The sequence below is a fragment of the Podarcis tiliguerta genome, assembly GCF_965153285.1.
Source record: "Podarcis tiliguerta genome assembly, chromosome: 9".
In the NCBI taxonomy this organism is placed as follows: domain Eukaryota; kingdom Metazoa; phylum Chordata; class Lepidosauria; order Squamata; family Lacertidae; genus Podarcis; species Podarcis tiliguerta.
In genome coordinates this window covers 71,789,632-71,815,147 of record NC_139542.1, presented here as the reverse complement: position 1 = coordinate 71,815,147, position 25,516 = coordinate 71,789,632, and the positions used below count along the sequence as shown (strand labels likewise).

General features: G+C 42.6%; 1 protein-coding gene across 2 annotated transcripts in view; it reads right to left on the bottom strand.

Moving 5' to 3' along the window:
• HTT (huntingtin) overlaps positions 1-25,516 on the bottom strand; it is a 102,533-nt gene that overhangs the window by 37,165 nt on the left and 39,852 nt on the right. For both annotated transcript variants that reach the window (XM_083398926.1, XM_083398925.1), the window contains 21 exons: positions 24,368-24,522; positions 22,851-23,053; positions 21,753-21,879; positions 20,842-20,969; positions 20,100-20,210; positions 18,372-18,449; positions 18,060-18,283; positions 17,079-17,157; positions 16,290-16,451; positions 15,192-15,247; positions 13,925-14,073; positions 13,257-13,393; positions 12,260-12,376; positions 9,493-9,615; positions 8,941-9,179; positions 8,511-8,653; positions 6,104-6,311; positions 4,695-4,836; positions 2,101-2,280; positions 622-798; positions 85-161 (listed from right to left, as the gene is read on the bottom strand). In XM_083398926.1, coding sequence (XP_083255052.1) covers positions 85-161; positions 622-798; positions 2,101-2,280; positions 4,695-4,836; positions 6,104-6,311; positions 8,511-8,653; positions 8,941-9,179; positions 9,493-9,615; positions 12,260-12,376; positions 13,257-13,393; positions 13,925-14,073; positions 15,192-15,247; positions 16,290-16,451; positions 17,079-17,157; positions 18,060-18,283; positions 18,372-18,449; positions 20,100-20,210; positions 20,842-20,969; positions 21,753-21,879; positions 22,851-23,053; positions 24,368-24,522 — 3,015 coding nt within the window. The remainder of the gene's footprint in view (positions 1-84; positions 162-621; positions 799-2,100; positions 2,281-4,694; positions 4,837-6,103; positions 6,312-8,510; positions 8,654-8,940; positions 9,180-9,492; positions 9,616-12,259; positions 12,377-13,256; positions 13,394-13,924; positions 14,074-15,191; positions 15,248-16,289; positions 16,452-17,078; positions 17,158-18,059; positions 18,284-18,371; positions 18,450-20,099; positions 20,211-20,841; positions 20,970-21,752; positions 21,880-22,850; positions 23,054-24,367; positions 24,523-25,516) is intronic.

The following is a 25,516-nucleotide window of genomic DNA, read 5'->3' as shown; positions in this document are numbered from 1 at the left end:
GGGGGGGTGGGAACCTATGCAAAATACATTTTGAAAGATTGGCACATTCCATATTGCAAGAAGACAGCATCCCTAATGCACTACCTGAGTGCTAATCCAGTATTCTGAAGATATTCCTGAATTCTATCCAGCTCTTCAATTGGTAACTGAGCAGTGCTGTTCTATACAAAAACAAGAAAGACAAACATTTGTATAGGTCTGGCAAATGAAAAATAAAACATACATTATGATAAGTTAAGAATAACGCCAAGAAACTGTGGTTAGCACTAATCATTGTTTGTTACTTTAATTTTACCCAAGACCGCAAATATGAACTGAAATAACTTTTCTCTTAAACTGAAGTTTTTTAGATACTAGATATATGTATTTTTCTTTAAAGCCTTGAGACTTATGCACATTAAGTCTCGTGCCCCTCCCCTTCTCATTGCATTTAAATAGCTATGTTTATATACAACATTGCACATAACACAGTCAAGTCTCCCTATGAGACTTGGTAAATAATTTTGTTCCCACAATTTACTTAACAGGCAAACTGAATGCAAGTTAAGTTTAAGAATATTGCACGGTATCAGAAACACTGACAAACAAAAGTATACATAAACTTGACAATGCATTTAGTACCTGCACAGTTGCAGCTAAAAGCATTTCTACTCGACGGCAAGCAAGAGTATCGACCATGCGAGCCAGCACACGGAATGGAGTACACAAAAGCTTGTCCACGTACAATATTAAGACGGCACCAGACTGGCTGAGGTGAATCCCCTCTAAGCACTGGAGAGTTTTCTTTACTGCAGTTGGCTAAACAGGGAGAAAAGAAAATTACAGGGCTTTTTTCATACTCAACTACCGAAAAGCAAATGACATGAAAGTTTTGAACAGCTCTGAAGAAAACAAATCATTCCTTAATGGAGTTATAGCTTAAACTCAGGCACAGACTAAACAAAGGCATGGACCCCAAAAATGTACACACCACTTCCTTGAGTTTCTCTTTATGTCAACCTTGCCCCCCCCCCAACTCTACCTCTTTTTTGCATCTAATCCTGACTAATTTAGAAGATACTCTGAACAGGAGTGCTGGGAGATAACAATAGGGTAGATGAATGCTAATACAGTGGTACCTCAGGTTACATACGCTTCAGGTTACATACGCTTCAGGTTACAGGCTAACCCAGAAATAGTACCTTGGGTTAAGAACTTTGCTTCAGGATGAGAACAGAAATCGTGCTCCGGCGGTGCAGCAGCAGCAGCAGCAGGAGGCCCCATTAGCTAAAGTGGTGCTTCAGGTTAAGAACAGTTTCAGGTTAAGAACAGACCTCCAGAACAAATTAAGTACTTAACCCGAGGTACCACTGTAAACTGAATCTGAATCTAGCTAAGATAGAATTACTAGTACAGTGGTACCTTTGGTTGTGAACGGGATCTGTTCCAGAGCTTCGGTCAGATCCTGAGGTTTTTGCTACCGGAGGTGCCTGTTCTGCCCATGCACGCGCGTCGCAACCCGGAAAAATACTTCTGGGTTTGCTGCACTCGCATTCTAAAGTTTACATAACCAGAGGGTTACGTAACGCGAGGTACAGCAGGTGAGATTTCTAAGCAGGGAGACTGTATTCCGGATCCTGAAACCGGGTTTCCTTGTGAGTAGGGGAGGCGCAAAAGGTGCCAGCCGAATCCCACGTCCACAGGCTTCTCCTGCCTGTGGTTTTTAATGGGTCTTCGCCTTCGCTGTGGCGACCAGACCCTGATTTCCACGGAGCGGATTCCTCCCGATCAGAGGAAATCCGCCATTGCCGGAGGCGCTAACCCGGAAGTCGTTGTATTCAGCTGATTCTGGATAGGGTTGCACTCCCCCTTAAAATTTAGGTTTATAGAATGGGATTTTTTTATTGGTCCAGCATTGCCCATGCCACACACACACACCCCGAGCCAATTTTGGGAGGTGCAATGTGCACAAGGGAAGCAGAGGGAGGAAAGGCCCATTGAACAAGCAGAAATCCTCGCACGTGGCTTTTGCGGATGGGGCTCAGAAGATGAATCCCAAGGTGAGGATAAGAGTCACAGAAAAAGGGTAACAGGCAATTTTTATGACTCTAAACAACTTACAGCTGCAAAGTTCTCACACCGCGACTGAATAGCCTGGATGAAGAGTCCACTCGCGGCTGAATTCCTGTGAATGGCACTAATGAAATCTTGCACAGGTGGTTCATGGGAGAGATTAATAAGATCTTGAACGTGATTCACTGTCAGCCAGGTTAAGTGTTCAGAATCATGCAGGTTTTGGCACTATGGAAGGAAAAAGAATTTGATTCATCAATTCTAAGACAATGCCAACTGTCAACTGGGGTAGCTCAGTCGGCAGAGGGTAAGATCAGTGGCGTAGCGTGGGTTGTCAGCACCCGGGGCAAGGCAAGTAATTTGCACCCCCTAACCCGTGGATTTGCGCCCCCTAACCCTAACCCCCAGATGTTGCGCCCGGTGCGGCCGGCCCTCCCTGCACCCCCCACGCTACGCCACTGCGTAAGATCCTTAATCTCAGGGTTGTGGGTTTGAGCCCCACACTGGGGAAAATATTCCCACTTGCAGGAAGGGACTAGATGACTCGATGAGTCTATGAAATCATAAAGGTTGCAGGGATGACATCTCTACATGTGAATTCCTCTACTGATACCTTAACTCAGAGAACTACATTTAAAGTTGGCCAACCCTCTGAAGGTCTTCTGCTACCAAAGTGGCCACTGAGCATGTACGAGCCCTGCACTCATTACATGTATACATATATGCAACACACTCTTTCTCATATGTGTGCAGGCACATGAAACAGAGCATACCACAAAGACATGCACACACCTCTTAATCTTACTTAATAGTGGCTAGTGAGTCTTTAATATGTTTTATGTGTTTAGTATGTCTGGGACGCAGGTGGCGCTGTGGGTAAAAGCCTCAGCGCCTAGGGCTTGCCGATCGAAAGGTCGGCGGTTCGAATCCCCGTGGCGGGGTGCGCTCCCGTTGTTCGGTCCCAGCGCCTGCCAACCGAGCAGTTCAAAAGCACTCCCGGGTGCAAGTAGATAAATAGGGACCGCTTACTAGCGGGAAGGTAAACGGCGTTTCTGTGTGCGGCTCTGGCTCGCCAGAGCAGTGATGTCACGCTGGCCACGTGACCCGGAAGTGTCTCCGGACAGCGCTGGCCCCCGGCCTCTTTGAGTGAGATGGGCGCACAACCCTAGAGTCTGTCAAGACTGGCCCGTATGGGCAGGGGTACCTTTACCTTTACCTTTATGTCTGGATTATCAATGTTTTATAGATGGTTTTTATGGTCTAAATTATGCCAATAAAGGCTGAATGAATGAATGCACACATTCATGCTCATCACATCATTGGGTTTGTTGGGGAGGTTTAAACCTCTGCACCTAGCCCAACACTTCAACTGAACACAAGTCTTGCTGGGCAGAACTAAACCTCTCTCCAGAAGCCCAGAGCTGCAAAGAAGAGAAAGATGGGGCCTGGAAGGCTTTGTGTGTCTGATTCTGGCCACAACCACCCCTGTTGTGACCGAACATCTGTAGAGAAAATAAGGGAGACAATCTTCCCTCTTTGGACTAGAAACCACAGAGCCCAGGGCTTGCCGATTAGAAGGTCGGCGATTCAAATCCCCATGACAGGGTGAGCTCCTGTTGTTTGGTCCCAGTTCCTGCCCACCCAGTAGTTCGAAAGCACGTCAAATGCAAGTAGATAAATAGGTACCACTCCGGCAGAAAGGTAAACAGTGTTTCCGTGCACGGCTCTGGTTTGCCAGAAGTGGCTTAATCATGCTGGCCACATGACCTGGAAGCTGTCTGAGGACAAACGCCAGCTCCCTCGGCCAGTAAAGCGAGATGAGCACCGCAACCCCAGAGTCGTCTATGACTGGACCTAACAGCCAGGGGTACCTTTTTATGTGTGTACAGGATTGTAGCCTAAGGCATTTATAACTTTGAGGCTACTATCTGGTGATGGCTTTCTTGGGACTGAGTATTATTTCTAAGTAAATATACATAAAATTACTTGTGAATTTAATAAATATGCCAAGTAGCATAATTTTATATGCCAAGTTAAAATGATGCATTTTATACTGTTAAAGTAGTAAAAGAAATTAAGGTTTGATAAGAAACTAGCTATTGCATATATTTACATTTCCAGGGATGGGGGGGGGGGGTGGGATGGAAATACTGAAATGTCCAACGACTTTAAGAAGCTGTCTAGGGCAGAGACCTGTTCAATTTTTGTAAATAAAAGGTTAAACTTCCACACTATATTTAGGCAGAGTGCCTGATCCTGACACTCTGATGTCCAAAATGGATAATTGTCAGAAAGCAGAGAATTGGGAATGAAGAAAGTACAGAAAATGGCAGTGCCACAAATAAATAAAATGTTTATATGCAAGATTATGCTTCAATAACACTAAAGGTATTCTCTGGGAGCTATTATTTATCTAGCAGCAACACAGTGTACATGGACCTTAACAGCATAAGGCAACAGGTCTCTGCCCAGAAGAGTTTTCAATCACAATTACATGTGAATAGGATAATAATAGTAAGTAAATAATCATCACAACCGACTAGTTTACACACAAAATGTTCACAGACAAAATACACAAAATTAAAAGTTGGTCATTGCCATAGGTGGGGCAGCGGCATTATTTTGAATAATTCAAAACTTACCACATAATCACAAAAAAGGATGAGTGCCCCTCTTCGGACTATCTCTCGATTACACATACCAAGTTTGGATTCAGAATCTGCTTCAATGTCATCTCCATGTTTCTCAGGCCTAAACAATTTTGTAGCGGAAAGACTGTGCCTTCTGCGGGGGGCGAGGGAAAGGGAGAGGGAGAGAGAGGGGCATAATATTTTTACTCCTAAATGGAGACTTTGATTTCCAGAAAACAACACTGTCAAACTTTCTTCCAGTCTGAACAATAACCCTTCGTTGTGCAGTTAATTTATCATTTTCTTCTAAAGCCGCGGGGTGGACAAGTCTTCTATTATCTACACCCCTCTGTACAAGGTGAGAGGAAGAGAAGGGAGCTGGTGGAGCTTTCCTAGCTCCTCTTTTAGTAAACTGAGAAGAGTGGCGGGAGTCACCAGACAAACATCTTCACTGACCCCCCCACCCCTACCCCCAGACAAGAACCCAAGAGAAAGGGCTAACAAGTAAAATGGAACAATAGGAGGAACAGGGGAAAACAAAATGGCAGACAGGCAACAGCAACAAGAAAAATACACACAGATTAACAAGCAAGATCCCTTTAAAAATAAATAAATTACACACTACAGAACACCCCAGATAAGGACAAACAGGCAATAAAGAGTAGAGGAAGAGAGACACACAGAGGGTGGAGCACCACTTCAAAGCAGGCAAAATCAGAAAATTGAAGTTGCATGCTGCTTGTAGTTGTGGGCAGGGCTGGTGCCAATTGTGGGCAGGGCCATAGGTAACTAGTCACCCTTTACTGTACTCTCTGACACCTGCCTGTCTTCCTCTCAGCCCAGAGGGCCAAGGGATAACTGAGCCATCCAGTGGCGTAGCGTGGGTTGTCAGCACCCGGGGCAAGGCAAGTAATTTGCGCCCCCCCCCCCGCACTGTCCCTCCCCCAGAAAGTCCCTCGCTCTCTCTCCGCACCGCACCGCACGCCTGGCACCCTCCCCTCCACAGTGGGCGGCGACCCGGCGGCTCGGATCAGATTCGCACAGCCAGCACTGCAGTGAGAGAGAGTGAGTGAGCCAGGTAGGGGCAGAGAGCTGCGAGTGCGAGCGCGCCCCCCAGATGTTGCGCCCAGTGCGGCCAGCCCCCCCTGCACCCCCCATGCTACGCCACTGAAGCCATCTTCCTAGAGGTGCAGTGATTGCTAGCAGAGGTCTTCTGAAATTAGGCATGGGGCAAGTTAAATTATACTACGGGTTGAAGGTTGCCAACCCCTATTAAGGACACTGCTTGAATGAACTATGGACAATTTGTATTTATTAAATTTATGTACCACCCTTCATCTGAGGATCACAGGGCCATTTACAATATAAATACACAAAAATGCTTAACAAGGTACTTCTACCGCTATGAAAAATAGTCTTACTTTGGAGTCTGATGCACTTCTGACCACCAGCTACAGTTAGTATAATTAACAAGTAGTAAGATTTGACACCACAGGAGGACTAAAGAAGGATGTGTAGGTATCATGGACTGAACGAGCTCATTTAAGCTTTTAAGGGTGTAGAAATCACCATCTGACTCGTCTCCTGTAAAGAGCTTAGTGGCTGCAGCTGTGATTCTTCTGAACATTCCTAAAACAGGGAAAACGGTTTTTAAAAACCCAAACAAAATTAGAAATAGCACATTGTAACAGAGATCCATTTGACAACTCATGGTTTAGGCCACTAAAATATTTAATTCTTATCAATCTTAATTTTAAATATTTCTTAGTTAATGAAGTTTCTAAGTATCATGCTTCCAGAAAAAAGAAACTTTAAAAAGTACTCCTAGGATCTTTTTTTGACTGATTTTTAGCAGTGCATTTCACTGAAATTAGTCATACCCTATCCTGGCAAAATGCAAAGCTCAATGAGTATTTTCTTCAAAACATGATCAGTAGAAAACAATGAGGCCCAGATACAGATACAAGACTACCCTTTGTTACGCGACATGGCTGCATAATTGTGTGCCGCCCCCCCCTTTCTGGCATAAACCTCTCCAAGGAGAACTCAGAGATTACCCTAAACTGAAACCTTCCTCAGCTGTGATACACACACTGCAGTTAGGCTTGAAAGAAGGCCCTTACTGGTACAGTGGTGCCCCGCAAGACGAATGCCTCGCAAGACGGAAAACCCGCTAGACGAAAGGGTTTTCCGTTTTGGAGGTGCTTCGCAAAACAAATTTGCTATGGGCTTGCTTCGCAAGACGAAAATGTCTTGCGATTCCTGGGGGTTCCCCCCCCCCCTTTTTCCCAAGCCCCTAAGCCGCTTAACAGCTGATCTAAGCCGCTTATCAGCTGATCTAAGCCGCTAATAGCCTTTTAGCAGCTAATCCGCTAATCCCTTAAGCCTTTAATAGCCGCTAATAGCCTTTTAGCAGCTAATCCGCTAATCCCTTAAGCCTTTAATAGCCGCTAATAGCCGCTAAAACGCTAATAGCGCTAATCCGCTAATGGGCTTGCTTCGCAAGGCGAAAAAAACCGCAAGACGAAGAGACTCGCGGAACGGATTCTTTTCGTCTTGCGAGGCACCACTGTAATAACAGGGATGCTGTGTATCAGAGGGCCCATTGGGTGCACCAACCTATGGGTTGCAGAGTCCCCCCACCCCAGCAGCGCTAGTTCATTTCATAGAATAACAGAATAAGGGGGGGGGGGGTCATCTAGTCCAACTTCCTGAAATGCAGGAATCTTTTTCTCCAACGTGGGGCTTGAATTCAGGACCCTGAGATTAAGAGTCTCATGTTCTACCAACTAAGCTATCTCTCTCTTTCAATTTGAAAGGTTTTGAACTCTAATTTTCTCAGGGGAACTACATTAAACAGCACCATTTAAAAAACAAGTTTTTTAATTCAGGTACAACGGAAACAGAATTTTTCAATGGGATTCATTTCAAAATACAGTGATACCTCCGGTTGCGAACATGATCCCTTCCGGAGGTCCAGCTGGATCCCTGGGTTTTCTCAACCTGAGGATCACTGTTCTGCGCATGCGTGCGGTGGTAGACCGCTTCTGCGCATGCACGTGGGGCGAAACCCGGTCAAATACTTCCGGGTTTGCTGCTTTTGCAACCTGAAGTTTACGTTACCTGAAGGTAATGTAACCCAAGGTGCTACTGTAAATCCAAAGTAAAGCCATTGCAGTAGTACCTCAGGTTACATATGCTTCAGGTTACAGACCCCGCTAACCCAGAAATAGTGCTTCAGGTTAAGAACTTTGCTTCAGGATGAGAACAGAAATCATGCTCTGCCGGCACAGCGGCAGCGGGAGGCCCCACTAACTAAAATGGTGCTTCAGGTTAAGAACAGTTTCAGGTTAAGTACAGACCTCCGGAACGAATTAAGTACTTAACCCAAGGTACCACTGTATTTTGGGGACTCGGGTGGCGCTGTAGGTAAAAGCCTCAGCGCCTAGGGCTTGCCGATTGAAAGGTTGTCGGTTCGAATCCCCGCGGCGGGGTGCGCTCCCGTTGTTTGGTCCCAGCGCCTGCCAACCTAGCAGTTCGAAAGCACTCCCGGGTGCAAGTAGATAAATAGGGACCGCTTACTAGCGGGAAGGTAAACGGTGTTTTCGTGTGCGGCTCTGGCTCGCCAGAGCAGCGATGTCACGCTGGCCACATGACCCGGAAGTGTCTTCGGACAGTGCTGGCCCCAGGCCTCTTGAGTGAGATGGGCGCACAACCCTAGAGTCTGTCAAGACTGGCCCGTACGGGCAGGGGTACCTTTACCTTTACCACTGTATTTTAATGGCTGACACAATAATGTAAGACAACACATTATCTGAAGGGCAATACCTGATTTGAAGGTATGAATTAAGCACATAAGCAATGTGCCCAACTCTTGGCAATAGAACGTGTGCTGCTGCTCATTCATATCCACGTTCAAGTGTTTGGTGGTGATATCTTCCAGGAGGATCCCCACTAACTGCAACAAGAACCTAGGGAGAGGGAGTTTTACAAAGCATCATGTAATTCCCCAAGTAAAGAACAAAATAGGGCTAAGATCTATTTGTCAACACAGCCCTGGAGGGGAAAAATAATCCCATAAGTGCACACACAAATGTATGGACGCAATAAATAAATGACTTATATTTGCCCGTAGTAAGATTTCATTGTTGGGTTACTATAAAATTCTAGGATGTCTCAGGTCTCCTTTTCTAATAAATACACACTTTACCCCAGTATGTATTATAAGGAAATTGTACAACAACAAAAAATGACTAACCTAGAAAATGTCTCTTCAGGCAGATATTTATCTTGCTCTTCCGGAGTTTGTTCGTGAGCTGAGGTAAGAATGGTTTCACCATTTCGCAGTCTGTTAATTGTTTTGCATGAGATTAAATATGGTGAGAAGGAGAGCTCTTGAATACGAGAAAGAACAATGTCTTCTGTCGACTGCGAAATCAAAACGCGAAGAATGGCAAGAATGCCAGATATCCATAATTGCACAGTGCTCACGGAGGCCTACCAATGAGAGAAAAACCCCAAAAGAAGGAAAGCGATGAAGGAAGACGGCAACACCAGGGCCTGCCCAAATTGAACTGCCTCCCTTCCCCTCCAACTTTACATTATTTTTATTTATTTTAGTATTTTTAAATTGTAAACTGCCTTGGCAGAAAGGTAGTATATAAATGCAATCAATCAACAAATTGTACGTAAAGTTGAAAATACTGATGGGGACATCAGTATGATTCCCCCTTCCATTTTTTTTTACCAGATTGCTTTAGCTTTATGTGATTTTCCACTCACATCTTGCCAAGGGAAAAATGATGCTTACCAATGTACTGGGAGTCACAAACATGCTCCTTAAAAGCATGTCCACTGGTCGGAGGGCTGATGGTGCCAGAATTTCAAATAAAGTGTTCAATACCCCCAGAGCTTCGTGAGAATCTATATGCATCTATTTTAAAAAAAAAACATAAATTCCATTTTTTGTCAACACCAACATTATTATGTTTAATTGTTTTTAATGATAGTTCCCCCCATTTTTAGCTTTTTTCTAATAATGATGATGATGTCAAAAATCTACAAAGTCAGTTAAATAACAATAATAAAAATAAATAAATGCTGAACTCATTTTTTTCATTTCTGAGAGCAACCTAACCAGACAGAATTCTAATGCTTACTCTTTCTAACACAAATCTCAGCATGGCATTAAAGCATACCATGAATGTACATTTAACTTTTTCACAAAGACATATAAAGAGCTGGGAGCATCAGCAAGGCAGGCCTATGATGCGTACAATCATGATATGAAATTTACCTGACTTTATGAAGTTACTGATTTACACTTGCCACATACAGGCAGCAACCATTTGGCACACGTCCCAACTGATGCACGACTGCTGACATGTGGGTCCCTTTTGGCAGAACGGGCTTATGTGGGACCGCTGACACAAACAATGACCCAGAACACAACCCCCGAGTAAAGGAGGAGTTCCCTGTATTTAAACATTTCACATATTTGGAATTTTCAAGTCCTGTGGGTTTCTTGTAAACGATATTCAAAGCAGACTCACTGAAATCAGTGAACTTAAAGAGTTAGACATTACAATGATTGCAATGGGACTGCTCTGAGTTTGACCTAGTTGGATAACACCCCCTATATATCTAAAAGTCCTGTATGCCCTGGCTCTTGCTCAAAACACGACAACAGGGGCTCCTACTTGAAAGTAAGGAAGATATATGTATTGAAGTACAGACTCGGTGACAAGGCTAAAAGGTAAAGGTAAAGGTACCCCTGCCCGTACGGGCCAGTCTTGCCAGACTCTAGGGTTGTGCGCCCATCTCACTCTATAGGCCGGGAGCCAGCGCTGTCCACAGACACTTCCGGGTCACGTGGCCAGCGTGACAAGCTGCATCTGGCGAGCCAGCGCAGCACACGGAACGCCGTTTACCTTCCCGCTGGTAAGAGGTCCCTATTTATCTACTTGCACCCGGGGGTGCTTTCGAACTGCTAGGTTGGCAGCCGCTGGGACCGAATGACGGGAACGCACCCCGCCGCGGGGATTCGAACCGCCGACCGTGCGATCGGCAAGTCCTAGGCGCTGAGGTTTTACCCACAGCGCCACCCGCATCCCTTAAGTTGGATAGCACCCCCTATATATCTAAAAGTCCTGTATGTCCTGGCTCTTGCTCAAAACATGACAACAGGGGCTCCTACTTGAAAGTAAGGAAGATATATGTATTGAAGTACAGACTCGGTGACAAGGCTAGAGTAGCCTTAAACTTCGGACTAGGTAATAGGAACTGGTGACGCTTACCAGGCTAGAAGCCACTGTCAAAGTTCAAGGAGTTCAAGATCAAAGCAAGAAAAGTTCAAAAGCATAAGGAAGCTTTGCTCAATGAGTTCTCACAGTCACCAGCAAAGCTTTTAAAGACACGGCAGGGCAAGCTTATGCACAAGCCTCCCACGGCTTATTGGAATGCCAGACTTGCGGACTGTGCGCTGTGTTGGAGAGTGCGAGTCTGCTCCCACATGTGGAGCCACAGCTGCATCTTGAGCAACAAGCCTGCGCCCTTCTCATTGGCCCCAGTACACCCATCACAGGAGGGATTGGGTGGCTGGAGCTGCCACTTCCCCATCAAAAGCTGCCAGGTTGCCAGCCCACAAATGGGCACAAGCCTGACATCAACCAAGACAAAACATGAAAACCAGCAGAGAGCTATTTCATGATCCCAGGGTTATTTATTTATTTATTTGAACTTAATCTATTAATTGACCTTAAGGTGGCTATCCTGGAACAAAGGAACTTCCAAAGGAGACTGCAGTAAAAACTGCTGGATTTTAACCCACCCGGGAAGAATGGCAGATGAAGCTGATGGACTACATGGAAATGGCGGAAATGACTGGCAGAATCCGAGACCAGGGAGAAGAGTCGGTGGAAGAAGATTGGAAAAAATTTAAAGTATATTTACAGAAATACTGCAAAATTAATGAATGTTAGAAGAATGCTGGAATGAAGTTATATGGTTTTAGCAGAAATGTTATAAAGAACTAAGTAAAAACTGATTGTTAATGGGCGAAAGTGGAAAATTTAAAGTTAGATAGTGTTAAGATAAATTATAGAACAAACAAAAAAAAAGATTGAGAAAGATGGAAAGGATTTGCTGAAATAGCTAAATTGAACTAGAATACAAAAAAGGGAGGTGTGAGGAGGTCGATGAAACAAGTAAATGAAAGGTAAAGATATGGAAATTGGATGTGTTTTTAAATGTTTTTGTTTTTCTTATTGTTTTGATGTATTGTTTTTTGTTTTTGTTTTTATCTTTGATGTATTGTTTGTTAAATTCTTTATTGTTTTTTCTCTTTTTTTCTTTCTGTAACTATTAAACTTCTAATAAATATTATTTTTTTAAAAAAGAAAACTGCTGGATTTTAATTCATCATAATAAATTTGTTAGTCTTTAAGATGCTACAAGTTTGCCTGTTGTTTCAGTTGCAGCACACTTAACAAGCCTACTGGAAGTTGAAACACCACATATTGCAAACAAACAGTGGAACATATAAATATATATTAGTTTAGGTAACTGATCGTTTTAACCTGCTGTTTTGCCAACATTGGGAGAATGATGTCTGCTATCTGTCGGGATAATCTTTTCCATTTGTCCTCATTCTCTCTGTGACACTGCTGCAATACTAGGATGAACATCTCCAGCACCTGAAGATAAATAAAAATCTCAGAACATGCCACATTCCTTTATATCATTAGAAAACTATTGCTTTCAGTTCTCTTTGCCTGCTTGTCTGACAGAAATGTTCTAGCATTTCCCATATTCTTTTCTCCCCAAAATGCAATATAAATTTCTTCAGGTCATTACACAGAGTGTTTCTGTGTCGGCCTCAGCCAACACATAGCAAAGAGAGAGAGAAATAGAAAGGGAGAACCCAACCCATGGCTGCTTTTTTCATAGTGGTCCCCCTATAATGCACTGTAATGTATAAGGCAGCTCCCACTTGTGCGCACCCAAGACACACATGGTGCCAATCAATCAATAAACAAAAATACAAATAAGTAACAAAAATATAAACAAATATATATATACACACACAGAGAGAAGTAAACAAATATATAAACAAATAAAGAAACAAAATATATAAAGAAATAAAATATAAATAAACAAATAAAGAAACAAAATTATAAACAAACAAACAATAAAATAAAATACAAAACAAGCACTCCTCAAGCATTCAGTGACTGACTATAATTAATTTTGCTATTTTAATACTGATCCTCTTTCAGTAGTTTGCATTAAATATGAAATATTATTATATTTTATTCAAATTGTTTTTTATTGATGTTATTGATTCTTAAGTTACCTTGAAACCCTTATGAGCAAGAGGCAGATAAAAGTACTTCAGACAAAGAATAAAAAAATATAGAAATGCATTAGAATTTTTTCCCTACAGAAAAAACATACAAGGTACTGGAAGACTGTCACAGAAAGGAACATAACATGGAATTCAAGACCTTCAACCCAAACTATTCTAAACAAAAATGGACATACTAATTAGCCTACAAGCATGCCCACACAATTCACCTGATGGTACTGGATAAGCCTCAACAGCATTGAGACAACCACTTCCTTTTGCGTCTCCAGTTCTTTCCCAGCATCAGCTTTGTTTGCTCCTCTTAATATAAACAGATCATGAACAATGGGCTGCAGAGCAGGTATTGCTACAAAAGAAGGTACAATATCAATTTTAAATTAAAATGTAACAGAACTAAAACATATAAACTCTTAACTATAGACGTTCTGCTGTCAAACCTTAGGACTAATATATTTTTAATGTATGTTTTTTATGACACTTGTATTTTAAGGCCAGGAGTAGGGGGAAACCAAGCCTTTTATCTCTGCTTAGTACAATGCATGAAAGTTTACGGTTGAGATGATCTAGCTCTTGTAAATAAAGAATAACCACACACCCAGATGGCAAAGAACCTAGTTAACACAGTTACAGTGACAAAAATATTCTTCCCAATAGAACAGTATTTCTTGAATAGGTCAACAACTGCTAGTGAAAAGTTTCTGGCATAAAGTCCCTTATTAAAAGGAGGAAAAGGCAGGATGCAAAGAAAGCACATAAACTCTCCTGCAAATTTTTAAAATGATTGGAATAATTCTCAAATCCAGTGCCACGAAACCCTTACAACTTTTTAGCACTTGATATACAGAACATTCGTTTTGCAACTTTACTCTTTAATTACCATGTGTAACGGCTTTCCTTCCACTGGCCATTATCCCATCACACAGCTGAATAATTTTAGGAATTCCAATTATCTGTTTGGAGTGGTAGCGCTCATAAGACAACAATACCAGGAAGAAAAAGATACTAGGAATAATTGCTTCTGATTCCCTAGAGAGAGAAAAAGGAAGAGAAATATTTTAAGAGACTTCTGAAACTTCCAGAAGAAGGAGGACCACTCAGTTTTGGAGGCTCAAACAGCTGAGAACTAGATTCAGCTAATGACAAAAGAATCTTAAGCCTAATAACGCTATAATTTAAATATTCCTAAATGCAGAGCAATTAGGGAAGATCATCCCTGTGATCTCTAATTTCCTTCTTGGTTGTGGGAGGATGGCATCCCATTTTAAAAAATGAAAAAGACAACCACTGTTTTTGTGTCCTTTTGATGCCATTTTCCTCTTCCATTGCATGATCTCAGCCAATTATGGATCATACATTGCGATGACATAATGATGCTACATACCCAGATCTAATAACATGTCAGCACCACTGAAAGCAAAGTACCGTATTTTTCGCCCCATAGGACGCACTGACCCTTAGGACGCACCTAGTTTTTTTGGCGGGAAATAAAGGGGAAAAAAATTATTTGCCCCCCAGGTGCGCTGCGCCAATCCCGAAGCTTGGGGCCTGCGGAGCTCAGCGCGCCCCAAGCTTCTGGGTGCCGGCAAGGTCTCCGCTAGCCGTGGGAGAGCCGCGCAGCTTCATGCGGCTCTCCCACGGCTAGCGGAGCGCTGCGGCAATCCCGAAGCTTGGGGCGTGCGGAGCTCAGCGCGCCCCAAGCTTCTGGGTGCTGGCAAGGTCTCCGCTAGCCGTGGGAGAGCTGGGTCTCCCACGGCTAGCGGATAGCTTCCTGAAGCCTGGAGAGCGAGAGGGGTCGGTGTGCACCAACTCCCCTCGCTCTCCAGGCTTCAGCGAAAGCCCGCATTCGCCCCATAGGACGCACACACATTTCCCCTCCATTTTTGGAGGGGAAAAAGTGCGTCCTATAGGGCGAAAAATACGGTAAGTGGTATTACCCTTACTTGGATGGGGAGGGGATCTGCGCCAATGCTCCCCATTTAGTGACACAACTGCTATGGTGCAGTAATAGGGATGTAATTTCCCATCTACCCCCAATTGCCACGAAGAAGCAATTTTTGGAAAAATGAAAATCATTTAAAAATTGGACCTGCATTCAAATTTTTATACATATAATTCCACAGGCCTGTATGAGACTTGATTTATACCTGAACTGTCCCACTTCAATGTATTCAAACTGCTTTAGCACAAATCCAATGAAAACCTGCAAACAAAGAAAAAAATCTGCAATAATTGATGCCCCACCAAAAGTTTAACAAGTCAAAACACTTAATGTGCATTGGGATTAAACACCTGATCAGGCTTTTTAAAACAACCACTTGCTGTTCATATTACTCCACATAATGTACATATTATTGCACAAATGCAATTTACATAGGGCTCGTTCCTAGCACGTGTGGCAGTGGTTGCACATTTTTGGGATGTGTGCAAAATGGTCACCGCCTGTATGTTCGAAAGAAAATGAACAATTCTTGTAGCGACCAATATTCCATTTGCCAAATGTGTTTCTAAATTTACTATAAAGTTCCCTTTTCCTGCCAATGCCGTGGTCAGTTTCTCTGCACATCATCATGGTATGAAGACAGGGTCACTTCTGACACCACTTAGGGGAATAAGCTTCCTGGTTTCCTAGTCCAGAATTGGGAATGAAACCGTTTCCTCCATTAGAAGTATACATGGTCAGGAGTGGGGGTGGGAAGGCAGAATGTAACCACAACCAATGAAAACCTGAGAAAACTAAGAACGAGCAATTGAAGTGGTAGGAACACGGCACCCCTGTTTGACCCTGCCTACCCCTTCCACACATGTGTCTATGATAACAGAGCAGCCAAAACACTTTTCGGGGAAGGAGATGGCCCTCTGGAGTAAGTAGGAAGGCAAATATTTCCCTCACTATCAGGAGTACACAGGCCATTTTCTACATCCTGCAGGATCCTGAACTCAATGAATATTGAGTAAAAGCTTCTACCATATTTAATATATACAGTATATCCAATAGCACAGTCCACAGCAATGCTTTATTTCAAAGGAGGTGAAGTGGCAGTCAGCCAAACCAAGGAGAGTAAATTATTAGGTTTCAGAAAATAAGGACATGATTTTTTTCTTTAACACAAATTACATCTTCTCCACTGAAGTCATAAGTCAAACTTATTTGTCTATAATCATACATTATGTCGATTTGAGTAAGAACACAAATGGCCACTCCTCTTTAATCAATTCCACATAAGTAAAACTCAAGGACTTACCTGATCGGAGTCTAGAAGACAATAGTTAACCCGTAGCTGAACCAGTTGTGCAAGAAGATCCAAAACTTGCCTCTGCAGCTGTACAGATGTTGTTGTGGTATACTGTTTTAATGCTTTGATGACAAGGGGCTCAAACAAACGAATGTGATTATGAATAATATTCTATGAAAAGGGAGAAATGCAGGAATTAAATTGGATTCCAGTGTGAAAATATTGCATTTAATTGTCAACCTAAAGTGACAAAAGGTTTCCTGTCATGATCACGGGCCCAGTTCCAATAATTCCAATAAATCTGTTTTGTGAAAAGCTGGCACAGGGTTTAGAAACACTTAGGTCAAACTAGAATGGAAAATGTCAACCTCATTTCTTTATAGGCAAGTCTTCCATGATTTTTGAATAAAGCAGGGACTGCTGTGGTTCACAGGTTTGCAATGCAAAATATTCCCCCCTCAACTGAGCTCTAATAATGAAAGTGAGCCCTGCTTGGGGTGGGAGGGGGGAGGTAAAGCATTCTGTGTCTGTGGCAAAGGAAACCACAGGAAAAAAGGTTTATCTCCTCTGATCTACATGCCTCTGTATCAGTGAATGGGGCAGACCTGCATTTAAAGAGAAAGGTCTGCTGCTGTCACAGAAAATTTCTGTCTTTATACTTGCATTTATGTAACTAATTCTGTTCCTTTCAGCTAAAACATGATAAAAATCCATGTAACAGTGACAACAACAAAAATCAATACCATGATGAATAAAATGCAACAAGCAACAGTTTTAGATATGTATTTCTGCTCGTACCTTGTCAGCGCGATTCTTCACTGCGCTTGACATGCCAGCTTTTAGTTGGGTAGAAACTTTTTGCAATATATCAAACCACCTATAGAAAACAAATATTAATACTTATTATTAGTGCACTTTTTTTTTTAGGATATCTATATTGTTGCAGAGAGTAGTGGAAACCACCCTGTGATCTTTGAAGGAAGGTCGGTATGTTGTTGTTGTTGTTGTTAAACTGATCTAATTTCAAGAAGGCCTGTGGTTAGGCTGGAGTGGTTTATACTGCAACACAAGAGGAGCACCACAAGTGCAGTAAATACACAAATAATTTAACAGGTGACCTGCTTGGGCTTGGCTTCTGAATCCTTCCTCCTGCTCCTGGCCTTAAAATATCAGCTTTATCTATGGGTGTCATAAAAAAAAGAATTTCTGTTTTCAGAGGGCTCCAGCTGGTGTGGTCTAGTTACAACTTTAAACAGTAAATCTGAGCTCCTGTTGCTGAATCTATGAACCCATGGAAAGAAGAGTACAGACTGCGTCCTCGGAAACTTGGCAGCGCAACACATGTGTGAGCTTCCTTGCATGCCCACATGCTGGCTAATGTGAATGGCTTTAACTTCCTGGGCTGCAAGACTTCTGAACTTAAGATAGGCAAGCCCAAGAGGCCTGGTGATTTAGGCCACAGTGCCACTCACGTCCCTTACATGGCAGTAAGTCTTACTTCCTAGTAGATAACTACAAGATTGCACTGTAACAGTCATCCTATTCGCAATTATTTTGGAGTAAGCTCCACTGAACACAGTGACACTTACTTTTTAGTACGCATGCATAGGACTGCAGTAAAATGTGTATTATATCCTGCTTCTCTTTATCTATGCATTACAAGGACTGTGTGTGTGTGTGTGTGTGTGCGCGCGCGCATAGATGATAGACAGATAGCTAGATAGATATAATGTAAATAAAGGAATATGATTAAAACAAAAGGATAAAAGTTACTCTTACCCAGAAGTATCATGTTCTTGTTCAGCCTGCATCATATTCCTTAAGCTCGCGTCAGCAAGTGCCTGTGTAAAATGTGTGTAAGGAGCCATGAAGCAATAATGATAAAGACCCGGCCTCAAGTTTGAAGAGCCTAGGCGCTGGGCTTTGCCTTGGGATCTGCTAGGATTTGAAGACAAGCAATCGTATTGTGATGCCAAGTTGGTGCCAAACAATGTCTTTAGCAACTAGGGGGAAATGGGAAAAGAAGTTTGAAATTAGGCAAATTCAGACAAGGTTAAGAATGTTGAAAGAAAACTTTTTTTTCCTTTTTACCTGTTGCACACATACAGTTGCCATCATTGGTTCTCTGTTGAAACAGGATTTCAGATAACCCAAAATTTCTTCAACATACTATAAACAGAGAAATTTCAAAAAGTTGCAGTTTAGCCAGACTTTATTTATAAAGATACTGCTACACACACACACATATCACATGATGTGAGGAGCTTGTTATTGTCACATCAATTTTATTATATTGAACTATTAAATTAAGGAACAGGAAGGGAACAGAAAACAAAGAATAAATATTGTTATCAATTATCATAGTGACATAGCTCCCAGAGTATTTCTTTACATGGGCGTTTATAAAGTAATTGTAATTCTGTAATGTTACCTCAGCAAGTAGATCAGTGAAAACACTTGTAAATAGTCCTTCAAAATTGTGTATTTTAAACATTTCATTGTGATGGCATATACTGAGTGAAGCATACCTAAAAACTAAGGGTATCTGTGAGGACAGTGGTAGAATATCTGCTTTGCATAGTCCATCCCCTGGTAGGGGATAGGAGAAACCCCTGTCTGAAATCCTGGAGAGCTACTAGTCACTGCAGACAATACTGAGGTAGATGTATCAATGGTGTGACTCAATATAAAGCAGGGAACCTTTTGGGCCAACGGGCCAGAATGTCATCTGTCCCCACCCCTGCAGGCCAGCTTACCTGTCCATTAGCCACACAGCTATCTCACTCAGCTGTCAAAATCCCTTGCCCTGCACTTCCTAAGCACAAAGCGCCGGGTGTAGGGCTGGCAAAGGTGCTTTCTGCAGGGACTGACTGCTTGATCAGGTTCCCAATGGGGAAACTCAGTCTCACAACCCGTTCAGGAGGAGTTAAAGGCAACATTCATCAGCTGATGGGCATGGACTTCAACTCTGCTTTCTGCAGGGACTGGCTGTGTGATCCGAGTTCCCCATGAGGAATGCAGTTGTGCAGCCAATCCATCTGTGTCTCTACTTGCCCCACAACAGATGCCACACATGGGCCAAATTGTGAGCCATGGAGAGTTAAATTTGGGCCCCGTGCCAGAGATTCTCTATCCCTGGTATAAAAGCAGCTTCCTTTGTTCCTATGATTCAGAAATGGAAAGCAGTGCTATTTTTCATTTGCACCGATACTCTAATAGCACCTCCTCCAACTGCTCTGGAGACTGCTAAGAAACCTCTCCAAAGTTTCAAGGATGGCTTATCCCGCAAGACACAAGGGCTGTGTCTGGAAACGGGGGACACATTGATCCCCAAATAGAACAGGCAGATCCAACAACGAGCAAATCATAGCTTTGTTTACATATACTTAAGTTCAACTGACACCATTGTGGTGTACGTGTGCACACAAACACACTCCTAGATTCTGTCAAAAATCATGGCCCATTGAACTGCCTAAGAAGATTTGCATGTACACTGAGACTTAAGTAGTCTCAGGTAGTTCATTTCATTCTTCTAAGACTCTGATAGGCTGCCTGTTAAGCCACTTTTGGGGATTTGAAAGCAGAAAGAAATGTAAAAAAAATCTTGGCATGGATGGAAGGGGTTGAAGGGGTTCTCAGGATAGGAGTCCAAATCTTTAAAGCCAACTTCTGGTACCAACCAATAGGGGCAGGAATTATTTAACAAAATACACCATCGCATCCAGTCTGAGGATAACTTGTAAAATGATTAAGACTTGTTTCTCTAGTTGATGTAGTGACACAGTCATTAAAAAGCAATATAAGTAATTATTAACCCACTTTTCCAACATCTTGAAGAGCGGCAATCTCTAAAATCTGAGAGAGGACATCCAAAGCAGACCGCAGAAATCCACCAAACTTTTCGTTGCTGTTCTGGAGATCCAGTGTAACCTTATCCATCGATACAAAATAATAATAATAATAATAATAATAATAATAAGCATAATAACCATTTAGCAAGCTTGTAAAACTATGCAACCAGTTATCTGATAAAACACCCCATCAAACTACTTATCAACAGACTACTAATAGGCAGGCATAGGATTGCTATCAAAAACAGAACCTACTACAAAAAAATTAAGGAACTGAAGCATTTCCAAGCAGAAAGAAGGAGTAGGAAAACTTTATCTGCTTAATTTTGTTGTATTTGTCTATTTTAAAGAAATAGAAACAAAGCTAGAAAAGTAAGAAAGGTGACAACCACATGGATGGAGGAGCTTCAGAATCTGGAAGACCATGGTCCTGAAAGCTAAGCAGGAAAAGGTTTGGAAATAAGGCTGTGCTTCATTTAATTTTGTGGATTAAATTTAATATGCTTCATTTAGGTATTCTGTATGTTGTTTTTATGCAGCAAGTGGGCTTAAGAAATGAAACAAAAAAATGCTTCTCTAATGCTTGCTGCTAAGCTATGACTTGGAACCCTAAGAAAATATAATTTACAATATGAATTAACTCAGTAACATCAGAGCATGCAGACACACTATGTTTGGGAGATAGATTTAAGTGCAGGAGGAGATAGTACCTTATAGTTAGCATGGGTAGCTTTCAAAACATCATACAGCTTGAGATATGAAGGGAGGTGATAGAAGTTACCCAGTGTTGACGATTTGCTTGTTGGAACAGGGCCCGAAGCATCAGTTTGCCTGGGAGCTTGTTAATGAAAAATATATATATTTCTATTAGTGTTAAACTCTTAGAACTGACCTCCAGAGATGACAGCGATTCTCTGTGTAATCACTTTGTGGATTAAATATATATGCACTTCAAATATCTAAAGGGCTATCCCATGGAAGATGGAGCAAGCTGATTTCCTCCTGCTCTGGACTACAACAAATGACTTCAATTTACAATAAAGGAGATGCCCACAAGGGCCATCGAGTCCAACCCCCTGCCAAGCAGGAAACACCATCAGAGCACTCCTGACATATGGTTGTCAAGCCTCTGCTTAAAGACCTCCAAAGAAGGAGACTCCACCACACTCCTTGGCAGCAAATTCCACTGTCAAACAGCTCTTACTGTCAGGAAGTTCTTCCTAATGTTTAGGTGGAATCTTCTTTCTTGTAGTTTGGATCCATTGCTCCGTGTCCGCTTCTCTGGAGCAGCAGAAAACAACCTTTCTCCCTCCTCTATGTGACATCCTTTTATATATTTGAACATGGCTATCGTATCACCCCTTAACCTCCTCTTCTCCAGGCTAAACATGCCCAGCTCCCTTAGCCGTTCCTCATAAGGCATTATGACTATAAAACAATTACAAGATTAGAAAGAAACAGTTTTGTCAGAAAACTCAACAAAAAGATACAGAGTTTCCACATATTGTACTATATAAGCAGAAATAGGACAGTGCGGGGGGAGGGGGAGAAACTGAACTGGAAAATACAAAAATTTTAATATGCTATTCTATGCGTAGCTTGACAGACTCATCCTACCTACCTGGGCTGTTTTCACTACTCTTTTTAGGGCTCATTGGTACAGATGTCTGTTCAACAACATCTTTCTCTTTTCCCTTGCGCCGAATTGGACTCAGAGAAGGTGGATTTGTTAGAGATGGTAAAGTTGCCTATAAAAAAGTATCGGTAAAAAACAACAACATACAACTATGCTTAGCAAGGAAAAAAAATCAACTATGTTCCCAAAGAGCACCATGCACATTAACAAAACGCTGCAGGAAAAGAAGGAACATGCCAATCCGTAATCCTTTTAGCATTAACCATTTTAGCATAAGGTAAAGGTAAAGGTACCCCTGCCCGTACGGGCCAGTCTTGCCAGACTCTAGGGTTGTGCGCTCATCTCACTCAAAGAGGCCGAGGGCCAGCGCTGTCCGGAGACACTTCCGGGTCACGTGGCCAGTGTGACAAGCTGCATCTGGCGAGCCAGCACAGCACACGGAACGCCGTTTACCTTCCCGCTGGTAAGCGGTCCCTATTTATCTACTTGCACCCGAAGGTGCTTTCGAACTGCTAGGTTGGCAGGCGCTGGGACCGAACGACGGGAGCGCACCCCGCCACGGGGATTTGAACCGCCGACCTTTCGATCGGCAAGTCCTAGGCGCTGAGGCTTTTACCCACAGCGCCACCCGCGTCCCTCCATTTTAGCATATAAATGGCATAAACTGTAAATCATTATATTTCAGATAAGCGTTTAAAAAACTTTAGAGCCTAATTCTAACAATTTTTTTTATAAAAAACAGATGAAACTCTTTCTGCATCTAACTGAACTATTTATTTTAATTATGAAAAAACCATAAACAATAGTAGTGTTTAACTGAGACAATAGTAGTGTAATACCTTTAACTGAGAGCAACTACAATGCCATAAAAAGCGACATCTGCTTCTCTGATGGGACTTTTCCTTACTCTCTCCCCACTCCCAGCCCTCCAAATTTGGCTCTGGGTGGCCGAGTGACAACACTGGAGTTTATTTAATTGCACCACTTTGTGACATTTCAGTTATTCCTAACGAAATGGGGAAAGCATATACTACTATTGCTGCTTAAGTATTTAGCAATATCACTAAAAAAACAAAGCCATACCTTTATTGTTGAACCAGGAACAACATCGTCCATTACATGAGCACAGATATTAACGACCTTCAGTAAATGGGAAAAAATTTGCTCTACCAAAGCGACAAGAGTTCTGTCTGCTAGAGCTGGCCAAGGCTCCTCCTGTTTAGCACCACCAGCGTTAGCATCCTCTTCAGTAGTCCAGGGGTTTTTCAAAGATTTTGAAGCACTAGCTGAAATCGCAACAAGCAGCAAATTCCTTAAGTTAATTATATATTAAAGAAGTCTTGAATATGTATTAGGCAAATGTCCCTTACCAGAGTTCACTCTATCTATCTACCTATCATCACACATGGGCTGTGTGTGTGTGTGTGTGTGTGTGTGTGTGTGTGTAAAACACATGGCTGATAAATGAGTAAGCCTTCCTCTTTTTAGGGGAAGGACTGTAGCTCAGTGGTAGAACACATGCCTTGCATGCAGAAAGTTCTACGTTCAATCACCAGATCTCCAGGTACAGCAGGGAGAGATCCTGACAGAAAACCCTGGAGAGCTGCTGCCAGTCAGTGTAGACAATACTGAGTAAAATGGACCAATTGTCTGACTTAGCTTTGATAAGGCAGCTTCAAATCACAGGTGAGTTAGATCTTATTATGTACCCCACTTGGTGTTTTAAGCAACAGCACACACAGGCCGGTGGGCACAAGAGGTGGGGTGGGAGCTAGGAACAAGGTATAAATAGTGCCATCTTCACATTTTAATATAGCTATTTGTCCCTACCAATGATCAATGAAATTAGGGCAGTGTCACCCAGGGCAACTTACTCCCCAAAGACCTACACTGAAGCATATGTTGTAAAACGCAGGATGTTATCTGAATGCTTTATTTATTGAAGAAAATTAAAATATATGTTTAAAAAACACTTTTAATTGTGCTTGGAAACGGACCTGTAACTAGTATAAAAAAGGACCCCTGACTGCGAACGACTCTGGGGTTGCGGCGCTCATCTTGCTTTACTGGCTGAGGGAGCTGATGGTTGTCTGCAGACAGTTTATCTGGGTCATGTGGCCAGCATGACTAAGCTGCTTCTGGTGAAACCAGAGAAGCGCACGGAAACGCCGCTTACCCTCCTACCGGAGCGGTACCTATTTATCTACTTGCACTGTGTGCTTTCAAACTGCTAGGTTGGCAGGAGCTGGGACCGAGCAACAGGAGATCACCCCATTGCGGGGATTCGAACCACCAACTTTCCAATCGGCAAGCCCTAGGCTCAGTGGTTTAGACCACAGTGCCACCCGTGTAACTAGTATATTCACTGCAAAAATTGAATGTTTTCTATATCTGGTCTCAGATTATAATCACACTACTGTATTCTGCCAAACATTAGTTTCTGAACGGTCTTCAAGGCACTTTCATACATGAAACATTGCAACAGCCCAAATAAGATGCTACCAGTGCATGGAAAAGGAAAGAATGAGAAGAGAGAACCTGAGTGACAGCAGTAAGCTGTTGATTAACATTAAATCATCATTGCTGAACTTGCTTCCTACCTGCAAGCAGATTTCCAGCCAGTATTAAAGCATCTTGGTGTGCAGAAAGATCTAGTGGGAACCAAGCGGATGAAAGCAGGGACAGAACCAAACCAGCCATTCCAATAGTGCTACTCTTTTGAGAGTCTTCGGTAGTAGAACCCAGCAGAGTAAAACTGGAAGTTGAATTATGAACAGTCAGTTCCCACAAAAGGCAATATACACTATAATGCATAATAAAATATAATATACAAAAGTTAGCACAAAAATGCAAATAAAATGGCCCTGCCTCACATCCTGGAATTTTAGCAAAAGTTTCCATAGTGGTCTGTAGTGTTCCCTGGCCTGAAGCAACGCAACTACGGGTGCAACACAAGTTAGCTCGTGTAAAATTATGAAGTGAACCTTCTAGCAACCTTATTCTTTAGCATTTGGGGAACTGAACAAAGGCTAAAGATGGAAATACAGTGGTGCCTCGCAAGACGAAATTAATTCGTTCTGCGAGTCTCTTCGTCTAGCGGTTTTTTCGTCTTGCGAAGCAACCCTATTAGTGGCTTAGCGGATTAGCGCTATTAGCGGCTATTAAAGGCTTAAGGGATTAGCGGATTAGCTGCTAAAAGGCTATTAGCGGTTTAGCGGCTTAGAAAAAGGGGGTGGGGAGCGAAAAAAAATCTCAAGACTCGCAAGACATTTTCGTCTTGCGAAGCAAGCCCATCGGGAAATTCGTCCTGCGAAGCGCATCGAAAAACGGAAAACCCATTCGTCTAGCGGGTTTTCCGTCTTGCGAGGCATTCGTCTTGCGGGGTACCACTGTACACATCTGCAACTAAGTCCAAGAAGTCCAATGGGGCCTGGTAGATAGCATGAAGTTCCAACCAGGTTATGCTCCTATCTCTGTGTAGTTCCTTAGGCCTTCATCTGGGGCTTCCGGGCAAGAGCAACTACTTATTCTGAAAAGCTAGCATCAATCATTAAATAAACTGACTATCTTCCAAGGTTCCCACAGCAGCTTGTTCCAGAGGCATCCAACACACACAGAGGATTAGACTGTATCTGGAATTGCTATTCTAGTTTGCTGTCTGAGAGAGAGAGGCAAGAAGCAAACCCCCACTCCTTCATCAGCCTACCTGGGACTGACTACAATTTGACGCATCCACATAAGAGTGTGGA